Consider the following 10,022-nt stretch of genomic DNA (forward strand, 5'->3'; position numbering starts at 1 on the left):
CTAAAGTTTGGTTATCAAGACATCCTACTGGCTCAGCTAGGTGGGACTGTCCGCCCTGAGCAACGGGGTACTTGCTCTGACGGGAACTGACATTAGTCACCTACAACTATGCAGTTCATATTCAGTGGTATGGAGTTCTTCCAACTGAATTTATTATCTGTAACAGGAACCCCAATTTTTGCGGAAAACAAGCAAATCTCCATTGTTCTGCTCCTCGTTGGAAAATCACCCTGTCATTAGACGGGTTAGTGTCACATTTCAGTTTCCAAGGTCACGTGTCACACTGTAGTAATCATTAGACGGGTGTTTCAACAAGGTCGTTCACCGACCGGCAAGTTGTGTTCGGATGGTGAATTGGACTTCTCCATAGACTTGAACTTGACTGGTTTCTTCATTCAACCGCACGGGTTTCACAGACCCTAATGTCCTGCGTTGCCCATAGTGTTGGCAATAAAATCGGCCCCACTATCGGTAGGTATGGCCACCTTGCATGATATGTTTACCAGACCATGGTTTTAATGGTACCTGTTCCGATAGGTGACTTCATAAAACTATGGCTACAGTGGAAAAAGAGCAAGGAATTGAGTAATAAAAAGCAGCATCATAATATGTTTACCAGACATCGTTTTAATGGTACCTGTTACGATAGGTGACTTCATAAAAGTATGGCTACACTGGAAAAGGAGCAAGGAATTGAGTAATAAAAAGCAGCACAAAGACGGCCAAAATGTTGCATTCTCACCCCCATCCTCCTCAGTCGCATTCGACATATTTGACGACAGGCCCATTACATTCTCCTGCAAGAAAGTTTAAGCCTCGAATGCTTAAAAAACAAGCACACAGCCGCGGTTTTCAGGTTGACCTTTTGTGTCGATCGTGACGACGAACGTCAAGAGACTATGCAATAAATTCCGTCGACGAGCATTGGGTTTCAGTCGAACACAGCTCAGCCCATCGCCCTGATGGTTTGTCGAGCGTAAATCCCTAACATCGAAATCTTAACAGTGCAGACTACTGACGTCAGTCAATAAGACGTGAGAGAAAACTCAAGTAACCCACCAGGTAATTTGAGTAGCAATTAAAAGCACCACCAAGTTTATGCTTGTCACAGTCACTAGGTCTTGCTTGGTTTTCGTGCTGTAATTTCATGTGATAACCTACTGTTCGATCGTCGTTCAATCTCTGCATAATCCGACAGACCTTAATCGCAAGTGAACTCTGAACCTTGAAAAAATCCAGACCGATAATTGTGTGATAAGAGAACTAGTGTCACCGTCTGCGGTTACGTTTGAGGAACCGAGTAACTCATATTCGAAGTGTATGATATGCTCCAGATAATACGATATGACCATGGCAACAACTCGCACACACACACACCCCTTCGAGATACTGATACTTGGTTATCGCCCACACTACTTACCGTCGGGAAAATTCGAACGGATTTTCAGATAGCTTGTGGTCAGTCGAATGATGGACGCCTTGTCCAGTTGGGAAGTTATTGCACTGGGAAGGGGCAACAGTTTGGCCAATTCGTAGAATTCCGCATTCTCCTTCTCCCGTCTTGTGCGCGCCGCATTCTTCGACTTCTCTTTCATTCGCGGTGATGCCGGTGCGGAAGATTGCAGACCATTTGGGTGCATGGAGACAGCAAGAGAACCAAAAGCTTTTGAATCGTCCGGTGTTTGTAGATTGGCGTCGGAAGTAACTGAGCCGAACGGATCATTGTCCGTCAGCGAATTTGCCGGTACAAAGGTGTAGGTCTCGCAATCAGGTAGCAACTTGGTGTGGCTGTGAGACACTTTCGGTGTGAAGAAATCATAATCTCTGTGATAATCGGTTGGTTTAATTTGACCAGTGCATTGTGGATAGGAGTCCTTTGGTTTGTTGTCACCATGATCAGAATGTTTGTAGGTCGTCTGGAAAGCCTGAATCCCAGCAAACAGGTTTGAATTGAAGGCAGACGAATTGCTGGGGGCAAACGGGAGGGAACGAAGAGGTTGTACACCATAATCCATCGTGGATACGTGTGTGCCGCCCTCGGACAGAACGAGTGGATACGTGCCGTACAGACAGGAAGTTGATGTGGGTGCGGGAACGGGATTCGGGTTGCAACTCGGAACCAGTCCGTAGGGTTGAGCTGTGATAAAATCCGTTTGCATGGGAGACGAGCTGTCAGAGAACAACGGGTTAGATAGCGTGTTGTAACTCAGTTCAGTATCCAGGTGGTGTATCTGCCTATTCAGAAAAGCTCATGGTGCAAGGTTGAAAGTGGACCATACACTTTTTGTGTTCAGGACTTGATAGGGTTACAAAAGCAATACAGGTTCTTTCCCTACACTTACTTCAGATGCTTAGGTATGGTGATCAGAAGACGCGAAGAGTGAATTGAATCCTAGCTGAAAGACAGACTGTTTCAGCCTGCGAAATTTATCGCACAGTCATTACCTAAAGTGTGGATACGTGACCGTAGAATTTAAGATATGTAGTACCAAGGTATAGGGTTCTATTGCTTCTCCGTCTGAACGAGCTTCTTGTTTAGGAACATTTGAATTCACGCCTTCGCATTTCATCGGTCTTGAAATTCACTTGATCACAAATAGACCCAAGTTACAGAACAGCTTGCTTAAATACAGTCCCACAAGGTGTGTGTTCGCTTCTCCGATAACTGTAGTGAAACTTAGCGTTTAGATCAATTCGATATCTCTACATCAATGTGACTGACAGTCATTCCCTGAGAATCTTTTCAATCCCTCTGTTACCATTCATAATAGTTAGATACCCGAAACGGACCTGATTCGCCATTCATGGATGCGTTTACTTCAAGAAGTCAGCTATGTGGTACGCGAAAACTAGTGGGACAGTTTCCGTTTTTTGACTCTAGAGTTCGACATACTGAAAATTTCTGACATTCATGTAGCTCCTCACCCCACCGAATTTCGTTTTTAAGCACTATCTGTGCAATCCATCACTGAATTTGGTGCAAGAGCAGCACCAATTTTTCCAATGAATTCCCACATTTCATGCAACCTGTTTCCAAATATTTCTCTTGTTATCACCACAATCACGCATTTTATATTCACATTCCGGGTATATGGTAATGAATGTGACTTCACACTCCGACCTAGCGGAAGTAAGGGTGTTGGAACGCTCAGAGATTCAGAAATGTGGCGAGCTCGCATCAGCTTGAGTTCGAATCAAGCTCAGACAGTTACGTTCAGTGCCAGCTGACCGGACACCCTAGATTCATTCTCGTCCAAACAGATGAGAGTAGTGACCTTGGGATAGGTGAATGACTGGTTTCAACAAGGCTGATGCACCAAATCAGAGAATCTCATAAGTTATGGTGTTGATGGACGTTCGGTGACCTTTCTTTGGAGAGGAGACAAGAGCATGGGCAGGACGTGTCTTGCTTTGGCTTTCTGTCGTGAAAATATCGGTGAATTTCTCGTCCGTACCTCATGAGAAGCAGATTGGGCTGTCCTCAGAGATTCTAATTCAGTGTTGTGAGTGGTATTCGACCTTCCCCAGTTACCCATCATCGAAGAAACACTCACAAGTTCAACTACGATAGTGCATAAATTTGTGATGTTTCCAAAGCCAACACTGGTGGGTGTCTGACCAAGTCTTTCGACCTTCTGATCAGTATATTTGAAGGGAGATGTTGATTCACAGATTCACAGGTAACAAGTGGATCAAATTCGTCTTCCCCTGACTAAGTGCGGATTCTGGCTTTACTTTTTACAGAATAAGTGAAACTCGGTAAAACACGGAGATCCATTTTTGTACCTATACAGGTTGAAACAGCCGCAAACGAATGTTCCTTGATTTAATATGACTCCATTGATATTCTCTCCGCAGTCGGTAAACTCTTCCCCCATTGGGCTCCGCAAAACTCCGGCTTGGTTGGAGAGAAACACAGAGCACTTGCGTCTGTGCTAAACTTCTTTAAAGAGACACCGTTCTGGACAGGACGTCCTGGTATCTCCACAAATCCTAACCAGAATAAGGAACACCTCTTTGACAGGGACGGGGACCCTGTCCATGGCTATTTTGGGTGGATTTACTAATTGAAGATGCAGGCTTATTCCACAAACAATTAGTACCTATTCACTCAGATCATGTACGTCACAGCAAATAACTAGGTGTTCGTGTCTATTGGATCCTGGCGGGCGAACCTCAGATGAATCAAGACATGTGATAAAAGTTTTTGTGCGGTCACCAACAAAAGTTCGAGTTGCCCTAATATTTGCTTTCCGGGAATTTCAACATGACTATCGAAAATGGTCATTCTAGGGACTTTTAACCGCTGACCTGCCATAAATAAGCACACATTGTTTAGAAGACAAAGCAAAACAAACGATGAAACATCACGCCTGAAGGTAATTTCCAAGAATGACCAACCGAATTTTTGTGACGCACAGAGACGTAAACATACGAGCGGTTTCAATCTGAATAGTTCAAAGAGTAGTTCGAAACAGTAGCATTTAAGGATTACTTCCCAAACTGTTTTTGGGAACAATGGCTAGAGTGTCGACTCGCAAATCGATTGGTTGTCAGTAATGATTCCAATAAAATTTGCAAATGATATGCGCTATTTGGTATTTGAAAGGCAAGAAACGCTCGTTGACAATTATCACTCGACTGTCTGTGAAGTTCTCCCAACCAGAAGAGGACATTTTCTTTGAAGGTCAATACCTGTCTACTTTTAACCGTTTCCTAAGCATTCATTGTACACCTGGTCCTACCACAACCAGATTTATGGTAGCAACTCACAAAACGGGAGTCGTGCATCGTTCTACTTTTTTTAAAACCGAAGACCAATTCACATAACATAAACGTGAGAAACTTACTTTATAGTTTTCCAGATGTTTGGCCACCACTTCTAAACGTAGCCACCACAATTGATCCGTTTGGTGCTCTCGCGTAATGTGTGCCGAACACCCGGAGAGAGAAATCGACCGATTTGCCTTCGATCGGCTCGTGCCTATCCGTGCCTTGTGCTATTTCGGGTTCTTGTTAAGCCGTCGTACGTGCTCAATCGGTAACTGTAAAAATCCAGCACGAACTAGAGTTTACTTTAAAGCCGAAGTAGGTGAAGAATAACGGCGGAAAAAAGTAAGGCTCGTGTGTGCGCCTGTGTCGTTTCATGAAGAAATGTGCGCTTGTGCTACAACTGCTTGTACAAATTGGCATAGTGAATGTGTTTATTTCAGGTGTGCGCAGGGTGCTGTCTCACGCAAACACACAAGCATGCACCAAACAGGGGGCGCACGGACGCACGGAGCGCATGCGCTAACTCGTGCAAAGCGCATGTGCTCGCTCACTCCTCCCTGTGACGGGCTGGAAGGCGAATTGCGGACATTGGTTCAGCGACAGCTGATTGGTCGACATCTACGACGCGACAGCCAATCAGATCGAAGGACGGCAAGCGTTCCTCCCACCCTGCCAGCGCTATTTCTGCTCGCAGACATCAAGCACATGAATATTTCTCGACTTAACCAGGGCGGCCGAATCCGGAGGAGTAAATCCATAATCGATGTTATACCGTGAGAAATGACCAATTTGTCACCGCCTCTAAACTTTTGCTGTAGTCTACACACGAAGCTGAAGGAGGAACCACGATAAAGTGGATCAGAATTTGCGTCTGTGACGTAGCAGACAACGAGTTCATCCCCTTCACATTACCTCCTAAACCAGGAATACCCTCATTGAGCTAGCAATCCGCACACAGACATTGTAAAACTAGGAACGGATCCACCATCCCTATTGCTTTGCGTCAATGACCCTCCTTCCGCGGGGCTAGTGTGAGTGACAGTTGGGGTGGGATTAACCTAAATGGGTTCCGAAAGCTTCAGTGATTGATCAAAAAGAGTTGTTCGCAGCTCCTCTTGTACAATAATCTTGGGCTGGAATGTTCATGACCCTGCCACACGACATACTACTCATTTCTCAGAAGGGGCGAGCTTTCAACCATCCGAAAGAGCTTGAATTTCTGAAACAAATCACTTTCTAGCGAGATACACTCATTTGCAAACAAATTTGGTTTCAAGAAGAACATAGAGTTGACGGAAACTCAGGGACTGTACTTATTTGATGAGCCCCAAAAAGGACGAAACCGGTCGTGGGCTGTCGGAGAATTTTCAACAGCCTTATGACTTTCTAGTCATAATTAGTCGAATCTGAAGTTCACTCTGTTTTAAAGTTCATTATTTTGTGAGTGTGTTCAAAATTGGTCTACATTTCAAAAGGATACATTGTTTGGTGCAGTTCCTGCCTAAAAGAGCATTCTTATTCGCAAGACTTTTCTTATACTACTGTTCTGTAAAGGTTGTCCAATGCATTTGTCAGTTCAGGGTGAACACTGGTAATGCGTAATTGGACAAGGCCACTCACGTTGGTTTTCCTCTAGGCCAATGGGCTGTTTTGTAAGCATACGACAAACAGTATAGTTTTTTCAAGATGAAAAACAAACCTCCATCAGACAGATTGAGCTGAGTAAACATAGAGACAGGCGCCTTGCTAATCAAGTATAATTATCTAGCTCGTTGTCGCCAGGTTGCCGGAGACTAGACGGGAGTGGCCGAGATGTCGAGGGTACGGTAGAAGAATGGATCTTCTGGTCAGTAATTCCGCCCCTCAACCAGTGGGCTAAATCCAACTGTGTACGGCCAACTGTCGGTTCCGCCCTTCTTAAAGTTCATCAGGTTAGCCTAGGGCTTAGATTTGAAACAAGCTCATTTCATATTTGAAATCGAATGCCTGCGTATTTTGCGGCAAACACCAATTTCCTAAGTAAGTTGTTGGCGGGAAATTGGATTTCTCTTGAGACTGCCTTCCTTGGTATTCTGCAACCGAGTGTGGATAAACTAGACATTCGGGTGGACCGTATGCTGTAAGCAAGAACGATACAGTGTGAGCGAAGGTAACCTTTTTTCATTGCCCTCCTGCAGGACAGATAAGACACGGTGGTTGAGATCCACTTGGAGTTCGTATGTGATTTGCTGGCCAGGTGAGTGGCAATAGCTGTATAAAGAACTTCTTGTTTGCCCATGGCTTCGGTAGGATCTGGAATAACACGCCTAGCTGCTTTATGGAACCTCATCCAAACATCGTAGGTAGGTTGAAAAAGGTGAGTTTGCTGTCGTACGTCGTGCAAATGGGCTAAAATTGAACTGTTAGTGGCACATGCTTGTCTTTTCTGAGTACTTGTCGGAATGTGTTCGATTCTGCATGTGGACGTCTGCCTTGTTGTTCAACCGATGTCTCTATCCCCACAGTAGCAGACTAATTGATCTTGGTTCAACCCGTAGAGTGACTTTATCTGTTTTGTTTTTATATACAGACAAACCAGTTGTCCTTTACTGGTGTAGTGTTGCTTCGTTTTGCCTACATTTGATGCGGCGTATATCTGATGAGGCCTCTCCAGGATGCTACTCACAATGCACCTTACAAAACTTTACACATTTGCTTATCTTTCAAAGATGACCCAACCAGTGAAATTCTAGCTGGAAGAAATTTTAATGCGGCTGAGTTGGGGACCGTCTCCACCACTTTACGCAGACAAAGGTTGAAGGACCAGCTTCCTGGTCAGACCAGTTCTACTCGAGTTTATCAACCTACCTGACCCTGTGGAGATAGTTCTAATGATCGAACAAGGCGGTTATCCAAATGCAGTTTTGAACGCATTTCGACAAATCTTCTCCACGAACAGCAGTGTACCACCAATAGTTAAATTTTACTTGTACGTGGTTGCTGGATTTGTAGAATTCGTGTTTACATCACCCTCGCTTGAGCAGTCGTCCCGCTGTTTTGGGACTGGACCAAAATTTCGCTCTTATTAGAGCTCACACAGAGCAGTGCACATCCTTGGTCGTGCCGTGGTCGGACAAGTGATATACAAGGTTAGTGTGTTGCCAATACTCCAATACTCCACGATGGACGAGTCTGAAATTTCACATCTGAACAGGCGAACTTGTTCATGGTTGAGTGATATGACTGGCTTGCCCGAAGACTCGAATGATAACCCAGTAGCGACACTGGCTGTGCCAATCGATTAGTTCGCCTGCCAGGACTTCCCAGTCAGGTAGCACCACAGAGGCTTTGGAATCGACTAGACAAATTTTGATTGGTCGTTGGTGATTGCCGGATTTGTGAGTGCTTCCAGTGCTTCCTCCCTTCGGCGTGAACTCCTCAGAATAATTAGATTTTAGCCCACCTGGGCATCAGATCAATGTTGCAACGACCTTTTGACCTTGGTTCGCAAATCTGTGTTTGTTTCAAGGCAGTGTATTATATTACGAAACGAATTTGACGGGAACAGTGGTTGCGAAACAATGAATGAGTAGTTTAGCGCATAGTACTGATTGGCCTTGAATGATTTTCACCTGCCTGATCGTTACGTCGACGAGTTCTGGTGTTGTAGCCGGATAGTGTCCTCTGGGCATTTTAAGAGGGTCATGAAAACGGTTCTGATTTTAGACCATATCTCGTATTCTGGTTTTCCACACACACCCCGGATAGAAGAACGAATTACATCACATAACGCAGATCCGAACAGCCAACCATTTATGGATTCTTGTAGTGGTTCTTATCGACATTGGGAAGACCACTCTAGCACAAGCGACACGAAAGTGAACAAGTGAGTCCCCTGAGTATTTTTGTCTAGTGTGGACAAACCAGAATAAAAGATAATAAGTAAATCGTTCAGCTTTATAATCCTTCCGGTGCCCAGCTGCCATGCCACCCGAAGGAAGCACGAGGGCTGGGATACTGCCAGGTTGCCCAAGTCTAGACAGGGAAGTCGAGAGTTAGAGGCCGGGTTCGAACCACAGACCTTCTGGTCAGTAAATTCGCGCTCCAACCACTTGAGCCACATCGCCCACTAACCAGAATAGTAGCACCAGGATAGTATTGTCCTGAATGACGTGGGTGCGGATACACTTATCTGAAAACTGCCAGGAAAACACCGAACTATGGGTCAGTACTGTGCAGTTGTGCGAAAACAAATTTCTCTCGGAGGTCGAATTGAAATGGTCATTCTCATAGGTTTTTCAATCCATTACCACAGATAGCATCGTACAGGTTGGATAGTAAGATGCCCAGTCCTGAAATTTCCTCACTACCGAAGCCGCATAACACCCGTGTGCCTGTAGAATCATTCGTTCTATCCTGGAAACCTCTATATAAACAGTTAGTGTCTTTGAGGAGGAACTAGTCTTGTTCCTCATGGCGTGTAAGTGGTCACCGCATGTGACTACAGGTGGATTTATTTGTTCAGTGCTAAGCGTAAAGCTGGACGTTGGTATGAAGACGGCTCAACCTTTCAGCGTGTGAATCTGACACGTGAATGTGACATTGAGACCGATTCACACCTGACCGATAGAATTCCCCCCTCCCAGTCTGCTGCCCGAACGTAAGTTACATCGAGCAAATGGGTAGGTGATAATTAATCACGCTGTCATTAACCTTGAAGACACGCATCGTTGAGAAATGAGGAATATGTCTAGACCCTATACTAGCTTGTCAGACACTTATCAGAACCATTCTGGAGGATATGTACTTTTGCTTCAAAGTTCACGTAATTTCCAACTAAGAGGAGGATTAATTTCTGAAATTCATATGCATCTATCAAGTGAATGTTCCTCGAGATTGAAACCATTGTACCCAAGCTGTTAGACTGAAGCGAGTTCCAAATTTGATCTCTTTCGTGAATCGTATGAGAGGAGGGGAGAGAATCACAAGCGTGAGTGAAGTTCACTGCTTGCATGACGCTGTGTCGACCATCACGGAAATGCCTTAGTTGTTCACTGAGATTTGTTCAGCCCATACACACAACTCGCCGATCATTTAAGTAAACTGATCATGCTCAACTTAGAAGTTTTGAACCAGGGGAAATTGCCAATGGATTGGAGGTGGATTTTTATCAGTCAGTTGATTATGCCCGTGTCTGCTGTGTTCTACCGATGAAAACCTCACCTAGCATGTATGTTTAAAGATGCCAATAGAACGTAATCCACGAGAGT

At 44.7% G+C, this 10,022-nt stretch overlaps 1 protein-coding gene across 1 annotated transcript in view; it reads right to left on the reverse strand.

Moving 5' to 3' along the window:
- The window catches only part of T265_14441 (hypothetical protein), a gene marked incomplete at both ends in the record, with an annotated part of 18,673 nt that extends 16,514 nt beyond the window's left edge, over nt 1–2,159 (reverse strand). The window contains one exon of the mRNA XM_009173639.1: nt 1,421–2,159. Coding sequence (XP_009171903.1) covers nt 1,421–2,159 — 739 coding nt within the window. The remainder of the gene's footprint in view (nt 1–1,420) is intronic.
- Between the last annotated feature and the right edge of the window lie 7,863 nt (nt 2,160–10,022).

This window comes from Opisthorchis viverrini (genome assembly GCF_000715545.1).
Source record: "Opisthorchis viverrini unplaced genomic scaffold opera_v5_196, whole genome shotgun sequence".
NCBI classification, from domain to species: Eukaryota; Metazoa; Platyhelminthes; class Trematoda; order Opisthorchiida; family Opisthorchiidae; genus Opisthorchis; species Opisthorchis viverrini.